The following is a 17,601-nucleotide window of genomic DNA, read 5'->3' as shown; positions in this document are numbered from 1 at the left end:
TCCGTTAGAATGAAACCACACATCAACTTCACACATATCATCAGATATACCTAGAAAGACAAAGTGGGAGCATAAAGGTCAACCCAAGCTAAGTTCACCATTTGTTTACTAGATCATTTTATTTTATCGTAGCTTTGAGTTACAAGCGGCTGCTTGCAAACTTCGGTTGCTCTAGAATGATCAACAAAAGCTAAAGATTTCTGTGCTATAACGAAAGCATTTCTCATATGAAACTCGCTCCAACACTTAACAAAGGGGATGGTGAGCCCTCTACCTTGCCTTTCATTGTCACCTTGCCTAAGCTAAGTTGACTCTCACCATTAATTTACTAGATTACTTTATATTAATTTGCTGACTTAGAAGCAGTTGCGGTCCAGACTCCAGAGTGATTAGTGAAAGCGATGTGAGTGCCAATGCTAACAATCTTTCTTGGAATATTTATAAACCGAGTCCATGAGGAGAAAGTGTTTTATGCGTGACCGTGTTTGCTTCTATTCCCTTCCACTACAGTATAAATACGGCATTTACATGCAAGATTCCATACACAAATGACTTACACGCTAACAGGCACAAAAATGTCAGCCATGCCTTGTGTGCTTGGGATACGGCATTTATGAAAAGAGCGTGTTCGTAAAGGCGAAAGACAGCAGATGCCCTTGTGGGGCATTCCGAGAAGCGAACTCGGGACCTCTTGCTATTCGAAGCAAGAATCATATCACTAGACCATTTCCTCTTATTGTTTAAACCACACTAATTCAAGCGTCCTTACTAACAAACTTTTGTGCCAACTTGTGTACCATTGCGGAAAATATTCTCTGGGCTGATATTCACTACAGGGTACACGGATTATCTTAAGATGCTAATAAGTCGTCTTGCCTCCATGTGTTGGGTGTTGAGGTATATGCCACAGAATATGAGTCCTCCAAGCAATAAGCCAGGAGTAGCAGCTTTGCACAGCGCTGTTTCGTCGTCGCGTTATAAGTTGGGAGATAGCAAATATCTGTGATCCCTGTTCTTCCTATTAAGTTCATAGTGGTGTCTCATCCTCCATTCCATATCCTCGAATCCAATGTTTTAATCGAAGAAACTTTGGTCTGGAGCAGGGGAATTATCCAAGATCACGAAGACAACGAGCGCAAGAAGGTAGCAGTGTTTTAGTCATCTCATTCATTCATTCCACTTGCCTTTAATTCGAATCGTTCTTCATTCACTCGGCCATTCGCTCGCTCGCTCGCCTTCCTGGAGTCTTTTCATTCACATTCATATCATTGATTCCATCCATGCTTTGGTAGCTCGAGAGTAAATGTAGCAAAAGCGCGAGCGAGAGAGAGCGAGGTGAGCGTAGCTTTCTTCGTTCCCAGAAAAACAAAAGAGAAATCAGGGTGCTCGCCTTTATGGAGTTGTTCTTTTTGTTTGGTCCAACGTAGAAGCAAAGAGCTCCAGACACAAAGCTCGGTGTTCTTGGTTGGGTTTTGTTCTCTCATCCCTCGAAAGGCGACAATTCCTTGATCTATTCTAAGATGGGCTTCCTGGTTCTTCGCATTTCCCTCTAGATCGAAGGATAGATACTTCTTTCTCAAAGGGCAAAGCAGCACAGAACAATGCCAGCCCCTTGGAAGAGCTGGACCAAATCTCTGTCGTGCAAGAGCAACAGGGACGAGCAAGTTCACAGCCCAATCTCGATCTCGGCGGTCTCATCGTCCTCCACCTCCAAGATCAAGCCCTTCCGCAGCACTTGCTCCAGATCTCTTTCCAATCTCAAGGACGTGATCCACGGCAACACCAAGGTCGTCCACAAATCCGCCTCCTGCAGCCCCGCGGCGATCTCCTCCCACACCAACGCCAAGAACGATCCCCTCCTCGACGCCAAATCGCTCTTTTGGAACCCGCCCTCCTCGGAGCTCGTCTCTGCGGCAAATGCCCGGCTGCGGCATTCACAGTCTACCGAGGGATCGCGCCCACCAAATCTCAAACACCCAAGTCCAGCGCTTCCAAAGAACACGATGAGCTCCTCCCGGAGATTTGGAGGCGGGTGCCACGGTTGCAACGTGGCGGACGAGGCGTTTGGCGCGATCATCTCGCGAGATCCATCGTCGCGCTCGTCGCTGTGCCGCTACCCCTACCCCTCCTGCCAGAGATGCGGCGAGAGCTTCGCCAAGTTTGAGGCGCTCGAGCAACACCACGCCACCAAGCACGCCGGTACGTATTAGATACGTATGTCATACGTAGCAAAGTTTCTATGCTCACGGGTTTCTCGATCCTCGCCATGGCCGCAGTGACGGAGCTAGGCCGCGGGGACTCGTCCAAGAACATCGTGGAGATCATCTTCCGGACGAGCTGGCTCAAGAAGAGGGACGAAGGAATTCCGGAAGCATCGCCCAAGATCGAGCGCGTCCTCAAGGTGAACAACACCCATCGCACCATCTCGCGATTCGAGGAGTACCGCGACGCTGTCAAATCCCGCGCGAGCTCGCTGCCCAAGAAACACGCACGGTGCATCGCGGATGGGAACGAGCTCCTGCGATTCCACGCCGCCACATTGGAATGCAGCCTGGGCGCGCACGGATCCTCGTCGATCTGCGCCTCCCCGGCTTGCAGCGCGTGCCGGATCATCAAGTCGGGCTTCCGGGGGAGCGGCGGTGGAGGATCGATGATCCACACCACCGCCACCAGCGGCAGAGCTCACGATTCGCTCCAAACAAAGGAGCGATTGGATCTATCAGACGAGGATGATCTCCACGCGATGCTCGTGTGCCGAGTGATCGCGGGGAGGATGCACAAGGGATTTGGCGGCGACGCGGTGGTCCCGAGTGGGTTCGACTCCATCGCCGGAGAGATGGGGCCGTTCTCGAATGTGGACGACCTGTACGTGACGAGCTCCAGGGCCGTGCTCCCGTGCTTCGTCGTTGTCTATCGCTGGAAGTAGCGATACTAGCCTAGTGGCGACGCACCAAAACCTTTGTACATACCACTCAAGAACCCTGAAACGCGTTTTCGTTTGAGATGGTTCGTCGCTAGCGCGATGGGGTTTCTCTCGCGAGGCGCATATTCTGGAGTATAGTCTCGTATATTCTGGAGTATATTCTCGCATAAGTAGCGGCCGCCGCCCGTTCCAACCCCAATGGCGTCTACGGTGGGGAGAACGATTCAATGCAGAGGTACCATTGTCGCTATTGACTTCGCTTTGGGTGATCTTCTTCCTTCTCTCCAGCTGCTGTTCTTCACAGCGCTGGATCGGAGATTGAGCTCGAGACGATCAATGTGGACCCGCCAAAATCTGGAGAGATTCGCATGCAAGTCCTTTACTCGTCGCTGTGTCACATGGACATTACCAGCGCAGACTGGGTAAGTTTGTGCTGAAACTCTTCCGATCTCTTTGCTCCGTGCTAATCCTTTTGTTTCGCAGGGCACGCTCAAGTATCCGGTGATCCTTGGACACGAGGGGTCTGGGTAAAGAGTGAATTTTTCTTTTTCCATTTCCCCCTTTTGTCTTGATCTGAGGAGTGTGTTTCTTACTCTTGTTTTTTTTTTTCTGTGATCTTCTCAATCCAACCAGAGTTGTGGAGAGCGTTGGCGAAGGAGTGACGGAGTTTGCTCCCGGTGACCATGTCATTTGCGTCTACCAAGGGGAATGCGGGAAATGCAAGCTTTGCAAGCTCTCCACCACGAACCACTGCGAGGTCAGCTTCGGGAACTTGCTCAAGTCTTTCATGCCTCTCGATGGCACGGCACGGTTCTCTTCGCTTGACGGCAGTGCCATTCACCACTTCATGAACACGTCCACCTTCACGGAGTTCACGGTGCTGGACAAGACCTCGGTTGTCAAAGTTGATCCGGTTCCACTGGAGAGCGCTTGTCTTCTGGGCTGTGGAATTCCCACCGGTACGTTCCTCGCTTGCGCATTCCTTTGCTGATAAGCTCTTTGTTTCCAGGCTTGGGATCCGCATTAAACTTAGCAAACGTCGAAGCCGGCTCCACGGTTGCTGTAATTGGACTGGGAACCGTCGGGCTAGCAGTACGTACTCTATAGCTTTTCCTAAAGTTCTGGAAGAGAAACCATTTGCTTTTCAGGCTGTCGAGGGCGCTCGAATCGCCGGTGCAACTCGGATAATTGGGATCGATATGTTACCTCGAAAATTCGAAGCTGGTCAGCTGGTGTTTTACTCGTCAAATACCCCTAAGTGCTAAGCTTTTCTTCTGCGCAGCCAGAGCATTTGGTGCGACCGAGTGTCTAAATCCACAGGACCACGAAGCGCCGCTTCATGAGGTTGTGTGTTCTAACTCTCGTCTTTATCACCCATGTTTCTGTCACTCTCTCTCAGGTGCTTCTCGAGCTCACGAATGGAGGAGTCGACTACTGCTTTGAATGCGTCGGCAAGCCTCATCTGTTGGTACAAGCTTTGCTTAGCACCACAAGCGTGAGTGAAAAGCTCAGTTTCCAGCAGTGTGCTTGCTAACTTTTACCTCCGGGATTGTTTAGTATGGAACAACGGTCATGGTTGGAGCTCCCAGGCCTGATGAGATGGTGACATTCCCACCCGCGATTCTCCTCTCGGGTCGGCAACTCAAGTCGGGATACTTTGGTGGATTCAGGGGCAAATCCGACATGCAGAAGCTCGTGGATATGTGCTCCACAAAGGTTTGTTTAGATTGATCAAGCTGGAAGAATTCTAAGTTTTCGTGGATCGTCCAGGAAATCAATCTCGACGGATACATCACTCACAGGCTACCATTCTCAGAACTAAACGAAGGAGTGAAGCTTCTCTCGTCCGGTTCTTGCATCAAGTGTGTGTTCTCCATGGAGGTTGATCTGGCCGCCAGCAAAGCTTCCACGTTGCTAGTTTGCGCGCCACGTATTTCCACGTTGGCAGACCAATAATTCTCTTGGGTGCAATGGCGCTCGCCTGCGATCGGGTTTCCATCAATCCAGCTCGTGCAGAATCGATCACAGGAGGGGCAAAGCTTTCAGCATTGTTGCTCATGACGGATTATTCTCTGGATTGCCTTCTAGATCGTCATATCTGGTGTGCCACTTTGTGCGCTCTTGTTTCTCTATCTTTTCTAAAAGGATAATCTGGGAGTCTCTCGATCCAAATCTCAGGCTGTATCACACCTTGTCTGCCCACGCCACAAGATACACTCTTCACATCCGACTTAGCAAGGAGCATGACAGAGCAAAAAGGGACAAGGAGCAAAATAATTAACCAAGATTATTGCAAAGAGAAGCTATGGGACAAAGAGAGGCCAAGAACTCCCAGCCCACTGAAACCAAGAAGAGCTAGGAAGACCAAGAGCAAGGTAAAGTCTACAACTTTCGAAGAGCTGCTGTTCTACTAGTTTCGCAGGAGAGTCGTTGTCTCGCTGGCTCTTTTAATTGGTGGTATCATTTTTCGTTCTTCCTATGTAACCGTGAGCGTGGAGATGGAGGGAGTGAGAAGACCTCCACAACAAACTTGCAAACTTGTTTGCAGTCTCATGCTTCTTGTTGGGCACCGCCAGACTGCCAAAACAGAATATAGATGGATAGATAGCTCTCATCTTCTTGTGCTTGTATGCGTATATGCAGGTTCTGAAAGTACAAGTTCCATTTCTGTTCAAGCATGCAGTGGATGGTTTGGTTGCTGCAACGGGAGTGTCACAAGAAGTGACTCTGGCTTCTACGGCTTATGCTGCTCCAGTCTCTGTGCTTATCGGTTATAGTCTTCCTCAAGCAGGAGCATCTACATGTAATGGTAAGTATTCATTCATTCATTCATTCATTAACTGTTTACAGGGTCTTGCAGTGCCCACTAAGACAGACAGACTATAGTAAGCTGTTTTGCTGATCTCATGAGCCATTTATTTCACTGATATGCTTGTTGCCCCTCATGATGCCTTCTGGGTTGAAACCTTAGTATGATCTTTACATAGCCGTCAGCATTTGCAATGAGAAGTGTTGTCACCTTTGTTTTGCTTCCAACTCAACTACAGTGTGCTCACGAGCAAGGTGTCAATGACTAAGGATTGGCATTTGATCTCCATTTCTCATAAAAATTCACAGATGTCCATGGCCCAATATTTGCCTACAAGAATTATATGTAGATTTGCACCACAAAAGACCTATGGTTGGCATAGTGGAGCATATGTTGAGCACATGTTGACCAATATGAAATACCAACTTTAATATTTGATAGCCTACTTGCTATAGCATATGTGATTATGGAATGAGATTTTAGATCCTTAAAACCTTGAGAAATAAAAAAATATAAAATAGTTATTAAAGGTTCTTTTATTAAGCAATTGCTCATTTTCTAGTTAACTTAAAGGGAGGGAGATAAAGTGCGCTATATCTAGTATTAGAGATAATGATACAAGTTTCACTGTGAGACTACAATATGAGTGGATGATTAGTTCCCAAAACTATTTTTTATATACTATGTGGTTTGTACAAATTCTTGGTGATGCTGTTTGGTTTAAGCATTATTTCAGCGACTTTCTAGCGGATGACAAGTAAATTTTTTTGCAATATACTAAAGGTGACAATTAATTTTATCGATGATGTTTTAATCCATTTAAAAGGGACATAGGAGGAACACATCTATGATATTCACAAAGTGTTATATCAGCTACAGGAAGTTAGTTGAAAATTAAAGCGGTCAAAGTGCATATTTGGATCCAAGAATATAATTTATCTTGGGTATCATATTTATTGTGAGGGTTTGTAAATTAATCATGACAAAGTTGTAGTTGTTCTAAAGTTTCATATTCGAAGTGTGTGAATGATGTGCAACACTTCCTAAACAAAATATAGTATTTCAATTATTTTATTGATTATCTTTTTTATCATATTGTACTATTGTGAGTGTTGTTGAAGTTGTTAATATTATCTTTCATTTAGTCAAAGGACTATGAACGGGCATTCACAGATCTCAAAGAGATATTAATGGCTCCTCCAATTTTGGCATATTTTAAATACACTTGATCATTCATATTACATATGGATGCTTTGATATCGGTCTCATGAATGTCTTGATGTAAAAAGGTATGAGTGTGCATGGTTAGCATCATCCCATTATATACATCAGCAATATATTACAATTAATAGAGGTGAATTACTTCATGATAAAAAAGTGTTTAGTAGTAGTTTAAGGTTTTGAGAAGTTTCATGCATATTTGCATGGTTTTCAGACATTACTAAAAAATGATCATGCAACAATTACTTTATTATTGAAGCAAAAGAACTTGGTTCATTATATTACTCGATAGACTTTGAAGTTTTAGATATATAATTTCAAGGTTATTTATTGCTTAAGGAGTTCTATGTTTAATACTGATGCCCTTTTTTGAATTTTTCTCCCTTCTTTGCTCTCTTTTTATGTTTCTAATGAATTTGTTATTCCAATATCTGTGAATTTTCTAGACAAAAATTCTGTGTTGTCAGAGGTTGTTGTATTTAATATTCAATATCCACAAGATGCAGAGCAAAATTTATTTATTTTTAACGAGGTTCATAAAACGTAAAAGGTTAAGCTGTGAATCTAAAAGCTTTATAATGGGTTTAAGAATGTTATATTACTTATTGATAACTGCCATTTAGCATTTAAAGACAACCTTCTTTATTTTGTTGGGAAAGGTCCTAATGATCATTTATGGTTGGTAATGTTTTTGATGTTTATTTTGTGTTTTCTCCATATTTATCATGATTCTCATATTCTAGATGGGTATATAAGATATTATTGTGTAAATGAGAAGCTATATATGTCTTTTTATTGGTGGAAGATATAATGCTAATATGTGTGTAGTTGTGTTTAATGCTAAACTCATAATATTTCCCCACATACTATAGAAGGACAATTAGAGTTAATTATAATTTCCCATCTATTTGAGTTGGTAGCATTTGATGTGATAGAGCCTTTAACATAGTCAATTGCTAGTAATGAGTATGTTATTATTACTTTTTACTACTTAACTCATTGGGTGGAAGTTGATGCTCTTGTTAGTGCATCTATAACTACTATTGAATACTTTCTCCTCAATCAAGTGGTGTTCTAATATTCTTATCCAAAGTAAATTCTTTTGAATAATGGTCTTGCATTAATGGCTAAGGCATTTCATATTTTAACATCTTGGTTGGGGATAGACCACACTTTCACAAGTACTTATTATTCAAAGATGAATGATTTGCTAAAATAAATTGTTCAAAACTTAAATAATTATGAATTACATGAAATTTTTGCATTTGATTTGGGATGGTTATTTGCCTTTTCTTTGGTACGTGTATGTTATATGGGTATAGAGTTCTATTAGTGCTTCACTATATAAATTCTTATATGGTTATGATCTGATATTACCAACAAAATTGAGTTTATTTTTGTGATTACTATGAGCTATTAATGATAGGTTTAAGAATCAGTATTTGATGAGTATTTTTCCATTAGTTCAAGTGGAGTTTATTGAACATTTGGGTTGTGTACAAGTGGAACAACAACAATATTACAATTCCCATTATCGCCCATTTACAAAGTATAAAGTGGATAATTTAGTATTAATTTGTTTTCCCAATTTTATAGTATATGGTTTATTTAAAGTATCAGATGTTAGACCACAAGTTTATAAGATTCAATATAACATTCAATTGGCCAGAAATTATATATGTATAGCAATTAAAATATTTTGTACAAAGAAATCAAGAATAACTAACACCACTTATAGATCTACCAATGCCTCTTTTTGATGTTCCTCCAAATCCCAACCTATCAACTAAAGAATCTTAATTGCCATCCATCCTTCAAAGAAGAAGGGATGATATGAGGTCCAAATGTATAATTATGATGTCATATATTTAATTATTATATTTATTTAAGTGGTAATGATTGGATTAGTTTCAATCCTAAAAAATCTAGAAGGATTAGGTGGTGCTACACTATAATCTGAAGTATTTCCTTTAGAGAGCTAGGCTTTTTTATATTTTGCTGGACTGGATTGGTGATTGTCGGCTCCTTGGAATGCAAGTAGAGGCTACTCAGTGTTGCCTTTTCAGTTGATCCATCTCAGGTTTGTTGGACTTCTTTTTTGGATAAAAAGGCTCTTGGTTTCATTGTCTTTGTCCCAGGAAGTAGATCAATTGAATCATATGTGGGGAATTATGTTCTTTATCGGTACTTAACTTTTTGTTTTAAGAGCCTTTCTGGCTTGTCTTCTCGTTTTCTATATGTAAGGTGTTTTCCAGTACTTGAAATACATCTTAAACCAGACTAGGGCCTTAATATCTTAATTGTTCCCATGGGTAAAGTCTTCATTCAAGTATCTAGCCAAATTCCATCTTGGATTCTTGAGCTTTGCAGCATTAGTTTGCTCCTCTGCACTTTCTACCGTGGCAGCACTTTACCAAGGTCTTTAGGTTACCACAATATTTTTAACGTGTTTGTTTACTTGCGCTCGGATTCCTACTGGAGTGCTCAAGTATCTCGATTACAGGTGAAGATAGGCGATCAGAATATCAAAGATGTTAGCCGCGGTCTTTAATTGGGTATTGAAGTAGTACTGCAAAAAAAGATGAACTCCTAACCACTTGTGGTTACCTCAGATTGTTTTCAACACTAAACAAGCTGCCATTCATGAGTCAATTCTCAAGTTTGGTTTGGCGAGAGGGGACTGAAGGTATTCAAAGCTCTTTACTTCCGTCTAGCTTTGCAGCTGAGTGGAGGAGAGATAGCGCTGGCAAGAGCATTCCTCAAATCCTCTTGTAAGCCAGTTGTGTTGTTCCCTTGAACGTTTCACGACGCGTTTTCTTATCAGGTTGTGTGATGAAGCAACGAGTGCTCTAGATTCCACCACCGAGGCAGAAATTCTATCGTCTCTCAGGTCACTTGTGGCCGCCATATTCATTGCTCACCGTCTCACAACAGCACTGAACTGCGACGAGGTATACGTTTCTGTTAGCTTTGCAAGACCTGGGCGGTATGCTCAGCTCTGGGCGCAACAGAAGAGCTTGGATTATGGTCCATCGCTGAGCTCTTCGCCAGATTATATGACCCTTACTACAACCAATCGCTCAGGGGCCAGTGTCCCAGCAGTGGTGGTGACTCAAACCTTTCTCCTCTAGATTTGCAAACTCCAGTGGTGTTTGACAACAAGTACTACAAGAACTTTATAAATTTCAGTGGATTGTTCCACTCTGACCAGACACTGTGGAGTGGTGGTGATTGGACAGTTGCGTAGCTGGTGCACACTTATGCCATGGATCAAGTGCGATTTTTCCAGGACTTTGCGACAGGAATGATCAATATGGGGAACCTCAAGCCGCTCTTGGCTCCAAATCGTAAATACTGTGGCAAAGTGAGCTAGATTTTTTCAACATATAAAAGTTATCTCTTGGTTCCAAGGTGTTTATCAAGTATACTTTTTCTCAAGCTAGTTTGTTCTTCCACAGTTTCTTCGAATCTCTCCATTGGATCCAGTCAACACATTGATATTGCCCATCTTACCATTGCATTGCCAAAGTCCTGGAAGAAAGTGCTCTGGCTCGAAGCGTATGAGTTGACGAGATTCCTCGTGCTGGCCTGGTCCCCGGAAAAGAGCGTCTGGTCCGAGAAGAGCAACCCTCTCCGGTTCTGCAAGTTCCTAAAGTACCGATTGTCAAAGCTGGTGGGCGTCTGGACGTCGAGCGGCGAGAGATTGGTGTCGCCATTGCTGCTCGGGCACGAGCTTTGCAATGAGGTGTTAAAACTTTGATCCATCTGGTCACCTCTTTGGAAGGGCCCGTAGAGCCGAGCCTTAAAGGTGGTGCACTGGGCCTGCCCAATGGTGTGAGCCCCGGAGAGAGCCACCATATCTGTGGTTGAAAGCCCCTGGTTTTGAAAACTCGTGATGAGAGCTGAGGCATTCAAAGTTGGAGGAGGAAGGTTGGCATTTGCGGCGGATTGGCTTGCTGTTAAGCTATCCCTCCTTCCAAACACCACCGTCCACGAAGGCCCGTTCAGCTGTAAAAACACCACAAAACGAAAAGCGTTGACATTGTAAGCTTTTGACCGTTGACTTTGAGAGTTTACCGTCCCGGGCAATGAGCGCCAGTAAGTCAGCGCAGGAGACAACACCCGGGCAGGAGCTCTCGACGGAGCTCTTGATGGAGTCGACGATGTCGAAGCCACGGGCGGAGCCAGCGTTTGGACGCGCGTTTTGCTCCAGGTTTGCGCCGTCGAGAAGAATGGAAGCATCGCATCCCTGCAAGACAAATGCATGGCTCTTTCAATATGCTTGAATGAAACTTATGGAAGATTCTACATTGACAAAGCAGTCGTGGAAATGGAGGCGAACAAACGAGGCTGCGATTCGAGCCTCTGCCTGGACGGCCTGCTGCACTGCAGCTCTCACGATGGTGGTGAGATTTGGGCATGAGGAGTCGTAGAAGCTGGAGCTCAAAGTTTGGCCAAGAGCACTTCCATGCAGAGCCAGAAACAACACAAGCACAAAGGACATGTTCGCCATGAGCTTTAGCTTCACTCGAAATGCCTGGCCTTTGAAACGTTTGGAAGGGTGGCATTTATAGATAGAGCCTCGCCGTATTGAGCACGGTTGCCACGGTGGTGAATGATATTAAACACAACTCGAGCCGGTGTATTTTGACAAGCTTTTTGTTTTGTGATGGAATAAGTCGTATCCATTTCATGTGGTGAAAGTCGGCAATGGCACACAAGTTCAAACATTTCACCCTCGAAAGAACCATATCTCACAACCTCCAAATATCACAAGAGATGATCAAGCTTGTCATGATGCAAAAAAAAGTCAAGTACCGCTCAAATGCATCCTGTGACTTTGGACAAGTTTTTCTTGGTGGAGTGTTTTCACTCCCTTTCCGCCACCAAAGCATGCCTGTTACAATTTTTCTTTGCTGGCTAATGCCTCCACAGCACAAAAACCTTGTGAATAAGACATTAGAACTTTCGAGGAGAAAGCCCCCTTCTCCTAAGTGCATTCTGCAATTAGTAAATGAGAAAGAGTTTGCCAGCAAAACAAATGCAGACTTAGATACTCTTTATTATCTTCACCTAAAGAGGAAGTACTTTTGAGACTAAAGTTGATAGAAAAATATAATACTTCATTTAGATATTTTCTTATAATTTATTTCTACATTATTTAAAATATCACAAACTCTTATAAAAAAATAAATAAGAGAAAATTAATTTTTCATATTAAATCTAGTTAGCCCAACACAGAATAATAATATTTTAGAACTTAATACAGACTTAAAATAAAATTTAACATGTATTTAATAACAATTCATCTTTTTTGCTATACTAAGTGGTGTAATTATTATTATATTATATAAATGTGACTATTTTTAAAAAATGTAAAGTAAATTATTATTACTGTAAATATATAATCAAAAGATTTAATCCTTTTTGTCTGTCTAAAATTAGATTTTTATAATATTAGTATTAATAACACTAATAAAAATTAGTCAAAATAATAATCAAAGATAAAAAACTATAGTTTGAAATCATATACTATCAATTTTAGATTAGTTTGTTACAAGGGTAACATCTAGATATTAGAACGGTCCTAATGCATCCACCATCCCAATGCTATACTTAGTATACAAAACAAAAGTTTAATGTTATTTTAACATATTGGTGGTCTAACTTGAGGATATAAATACTTTATTAGCTAGCATATTATGGACTTTGGGCTTAGGCCCAAGTTAAATGCAAAACAAAAACAAACATACAAGTGTAAAGTAAGATTATGTCTCAAATTGGTCAGCCATACCTAACATATCCATTATCCCTATTATATTTCCTTCTAATAGTCTTTGTGTTATAGTGGTTGACTGAGTCAAAAAGAAGTATACTAATTTATTTGAATTTAACATATCATCTGTTGCAAATGTGACTTTGGGTATCGAAAGTTACCTATTGGTTAGTCTTTACAAACACTCTTTCCTTACTGCCACGACGGCAAGAGGTCGGTATTGCTGGATCCTTTATCAGCCCCTTTTGTGCTAGTGGAGTTAATTGGGCATTTCAAGTGTACTTAGACCGAACAAGCATAAGGATGGAATTCTTATGTGTTATTAGCTAAACATACTTAGCCCGGTAAGGAGTTCCCGTCTAATTTTGTTTTGCACTTACTAGTAACAAGAACCCTCGCGTATTGAGACTGGTCCCTCAATATCACTGGATGATAGCTTACCGTGTCTGCTAAACACCTTCGCTATCATGTCCTTTGTGTTAGTCTCATTTCGGTCCCAAATGTTATTTATGGAAAGTGTCTAAATTTGCTCATTTGGTATATCTATGGAATGTAGAGATTGTCTTGAACACAATGGTGTTTGTCCCATGTCCAAATTCGCAATCTAGGGACATTCCATATTTAGTAAGTTTCAAGCTTGTCTTAGAGATTAACTCCTGATACTAAGCGAAGTTTGGGGTGAAAGCCCAAAGCGTATGTTCCTCAAAGAGGGGGGTATTCGGGGGTTCTAAATATCTAGTAGGGATAGTGGGTAGGTCGGGCATGGCTGACCAACCTGAGGCATAATCTAGCTCTTGCTTGCATGCTTGTCTTTATTCTATGTCTGGCTTGGGTCTAAGCCCAAGCTCCACACCATGCTATTTGGTGGAGTACCCATATCCTCGCATTAGGTCACCAGTATGCTGAAATAGTGCCAAACTCCGTTTGGTTCCGTTTTGCGTATTAGTCCTGGCATTGGGATGTTAGTTGCTCTAGGACTGTTCCAAGTCACTCTGTGCTCTTATCCCTTCGCTCCTTGGGCTATACACTCGGGAGCTGTTCCATGCTGCAGTGCCATTACTCCTCAGCTCCATGCTTGGGAGTTTGGCACCATTCCTTCGTTCAATGGCCCAAGGCCTTGAAACTTGGGTTCCACACCACTGTCTTTTGAACATGTGGCATATGACATATGCCATATGACACGTGGCACATGGAGGGTTTAGATTCCACTTCTGTGGTTATCCTATGGTAAATCACCATAGGATAAAGGGTAAAATCCTATGGTAAATCACCATAGGATAAAGGGTAAAAACCACGTGTGCTATCAGAAGATGAGTCTCAGCGAGTACTATTTGTAAGCTCCTGAGTTTGGACTTCCCGGGAGGTCACCCATCCCAGTACTATTCAAACCCAAGGACGCTTAACTCCAACTATCCCAAGACCCTTAACCGATTAGAAAAGGGGGTGCACTCTTGTTCATGGGCCCTTTCCCTCTATATTTGAACCCCATGGACCGTCTCTCGAGTCGTTCCCTTTGGTTGCTTACACTATCCAATGAGAGTAAGTAATTAGTCTTATTGCATATGCAGAGATGAAAACAATGATCCGAGTGGGTACACGTTTGGGTGCAAAGGCTTTGCAATTGTTCCTTGGGTATGAAATTTGTTTTCCTTTCATACTAGATTATATGAGCTTTAGCTTGGGCTCATAAGTTGGGACTGAGTTATTCCGTTTGCACGAGTTTGCACTTGGGCTCGTGAGTGAGGCACATTAGCAACTCAAGGATACATTTTGAGTTGGCGGGATTAATGTTAGCCTATCGGTGGTTCCATGAGTTGTTCCATGTACCATGGGTGAAAGTAAACCTTCCATGGGTTTGCTATGAGTGGCAAATAGGTTGGTCTATAGTTGTTTAGCATAGCACTAGTGGATCCTTCCTAGACATGATTATGAGTAGATCAATCAAGATTATAGGGATTAGTCTATTGGTTCAAGTAGTCATTGCCGTGCTCTTTTATAAACTTTTTTTGGATTGGACTAAAGGCAATGCAAATGCAAGTTTGAGGTTTAGTCAAAGATGAGACCAAAAAGAGAGTAATTAAAGACGAAAGATCAAACACATAAATCATTTTCTCGTTTTGGAGAGATGATTCGCAATGAAGTGTGACTCATTGCTCCTATTCACATTATGCAATCAATAGACCCTATCTTGATGCATGTTGGTTATGATGGTCTTATAAATAGTGAATTATAGGATGGATAGTGATGAAGTGCTAAACCATTTTGTCTAGGCTTGCTATTAAAAAATTTAGGTTACAATGCTCAATTCTTTTCTAAGGAACCTTGGTATTGCTCCTTGAGTAGCTTGGTGTTGGATTAGTTTTGAGTTTGGTCGAAAAGAGAGTGATATGAGCTTGTCCGTATTGTGAACAAAAGTTAGTGGTGTTAAATGTTGTAAATCTCTTTCAGTGGGGTGTGGCATTGGTGTTGCATTTTGTTGAATTAAGTTAGCACTTGATACTCACATAAACCTTTGAAGTAATGATATGGGTAATGCTTATGGTGTTGCTCAAATTGATGATCAAGTCATTGTGATTTTTATATCATATCCATATGATAATGAGTAATATGTTTACGAAGTTACTTAGTTATTCAATGATCAACCCCAAAGTGGTTGATGGTGAAGTTAATTTACTTGCACTAGTAGCATTGTAGTAGCTTTGACTAGATTCTCAATGGTGATGCATTATGCTAAGTTTAAATTGGTTCTTTGTTTCCAAAGAGTTTGCCCATTGAGGTGTTGGAAAAGGGTTGTAGTATTCATTTGCTATAATTTATCGATTGATCTGTTAGCACTTGGAGTAGATTGTTGGATGGAGAAGATGTGTAGTTGAGGCATTGACATTGCTAGCACTTGTGTTAGTGGAAGTTGCATTGTTAATTCAAGTGATGAGGAATTCTCCTTAGATCTTGATGTTTTATGTCATTTTTCTTGTTAGTGTTTTGGCTTCACATTAAATTTTGAAGGTGATTAAAGAAGAGTGTTAGTGTAATGTGGATATCTGAAGATATGGTCTTCATGATCAAGCTTTGAATATTCGTTTTGCATTTTGTAAATGTCGGTGTTGGATTTGGAGATATGGGCAAAGATGTTTGATGCTTAGACACATTATTGGGTTATGAGAATTTGTGTTGAGGTGAACCTATGGGAAGTTGTAAGTAAAAGGAAGCTGGTTAAGTCTCGAAAGTTTGTATTTTTAGACTGAGAGTCATTCTTTCTCTAGGATGGAAAATTTTCCACAATTTTCTTAGACTTTTCCAATGGCTGACCTGTCGATCACTTTACTCGAAAACCATTTCATTTTCATAAGCCCAGTACAAACTAGTGAAGGGGTTAGAGTTGACTTTGGTTAACTTAGACCTTAGTAAGTAGTTTGTATGATGCAGCCTAAAAAAAATGTTAACTTTTGATGCTAAGGCAATTGAATTGGATAGAGTTTAGAATTGATGTAGAAACGTGGCTGTTGCACTTTTCTAGAAAGATGACATTTGTGCCTTTCTTCTGTAGTGTTGTGCTTGGTGGCAAGTTGCACCTTACATTTCATTAGACTCTATGAGAGTAGTGAGCTCTCATTGATCTTGACTTGGTCTTAATAGCTTTGCGCCTTGGTTGAGGATGGTGATGTCCAACTTAGTTGTTTGTAGTTGAGATGTTGTTATAGATTTGTCTATGAGGAGGTTGTGTACCGATATGAGTCCATCTCATGGTCTTCACTTTAGTTTCGACTAAGTGTTGATCATGCATAGCTAGCCTCTTCAAGGCATGCTCAAAATTATTGACTAAACACATTAATAAGCTTATTGCAGTTGAGTTGGATTTGAGTGGTCATTAGTTTGTGCTTATCCATGAGCCAATATCTCGTATTTGGGGTATTACATTCATATTGGACAAGCATATGACTTGATGACGTGAGTTTAGTGTTTGGGTCTTGTGAAGGCAAGTTGAAAAGTGATTGTTAGTTACTTTGCGATTAGTGATTACTTGTAGACTTTCAAGGACTATTTGACACTTGCTTCACTCAATAATAATTTAGCAGTGATGGGCTTCTTTTACCAGATGGTATTGCGGAGGATCTTGTCGTTAGACTTATATGGTTTTTCCATGTTGGTATATCGATTCTACCTTTGTCAATGTCATTTGGTTACGTTTAGTCTGTGGTGTTGGATTTCTTTGAGTTTTGGATGTGGTGAATCACTTCTTGATGATATGTTATCTGTAATTGAGTATTGTTGAAGGTTTAGACTCGGATACTGACTAAGGTATCTTTGACTTTGGTTAGCTTGGTTGCTAAAAAGCTTCAAGTGGTGATTCACTTTTACTTTCTTCTAGCTATGTTCTAGTGTTGATAGCATTGAAGTGATGCTTTGTTGTTAATATTGTTGATGTTGAGATTTAAGTGAAATGAAATATCTCTCCTTAGGATTGATATTAAGTTTCATTAGTCTCAATGTAAATAGTGTTAATGCTTGGGTTGTAGCTTTATGTTATTGGCATCCGTGTATTTGCTAGTTAGCAATTGTATTGACGTTTAAATGAACTACGTAACAAGTTGAGTTAGTTGTGTTCTAAACATGATTGTTTAGTAGGGGTTGAGTTTTAGCTTTTCCTTGAAAAGTGATTTAGTCATAAATTATGCTAACTTTATGAGAGAAAGAGTTAATCATTGGTACTGAAGTGATTGAATCCTTGTTGAATTTCAATTGGGATATATCGATCATTGATGATTCTTCTTGTGCTTGTTATAAAGTGAGTTACGTCTTGCTATAGATGGATTCATGAAGGATCGATTAGATGATCATTTGTTGAGCATAGCTTCATTGTGATTGGCTTTT

General features: G+C 41.3%; 2 protein-coding genes and 1 pseudogene across 2 annotated transcripts; 2 read left to right on the top strand and 1 right to left on the bottom strand.

Moving 5' to 3' along the window:
* The first annotated feature begins 860 nt into the window (after positions 1–860).
* LOC9658046 lies at positions 861–3,005 on the top strand. Its single transcript, XM_002974338.2, has 2 exons — positions 861–2,199; positions 2,277–3,005. The coding sequence occupies exons 1-2, from the start codon at positions 1,602–1,604 to the stop codon at positions 2,924–2,926; spliced, it is 1,248 nt and encodes a 415-aa protein (XP_002974384.2). The 5' UTR covers positions 861–1,601; the 3' UTR covers positions 2,927–3,005.
* A 38-nt stretch (positions 3,006–3,043) lies between these two features.
* Positions 3,044–5,095, top strand: LOC9658045 (alcohol dehydrogenase 1). The gene is made up of 10 exons (XM_024679246.1): positions 3,044–3,158; positions 3,212–3,345; positions 3,407–3,450; positions 3,557–3,882; positions 3,933–4,015; positions 4,072–4,147; positions 4,206–4,267; positions 4,323–4,418; positions 4,481–4,639; positions 4,694–5,095. The coding sequence occupies exons 1-10, from the start codon at positions 3,122–3,124 to the stop codon at positions 4,877–4,879; spliced, it is 1,203 nt and encodes a 400-aa protein (XP_024535014.1). The 5' UTR covers positions 3,044–3,121; the 3' UTR covers positions 4,880–5,095.
* A 5,210-nt stretch (positions 5,096–10,305) lies between these two features.
* On the bottom strand, positions 10,306–11,466 carry LOC9658044 (annotated as a pseudogene).
* Between the last annotated feature and the right edge of the window lie 6,135 nt (positions 11,467–17,601).

Source organism: Selaginella moellendorffii, unplaced genomic scaffold, assembly GCF_000143415.4.
Source record: "Selaginella moellendorffii unplaced genomic scaffold, v1.0 SELMOscaffold_24, whole genome shotgun sequence".
Lineage (NCBI taxonomy): Eukaryota > Viridiplantae > Streptophyta > Lycopodiopsida > Selaginellales > Selaginellaceae > Selaginella > Selaginella moellendorffii.
This window is presented reverse-complemented; position numbering and strand designations above follow the sequence as displayed.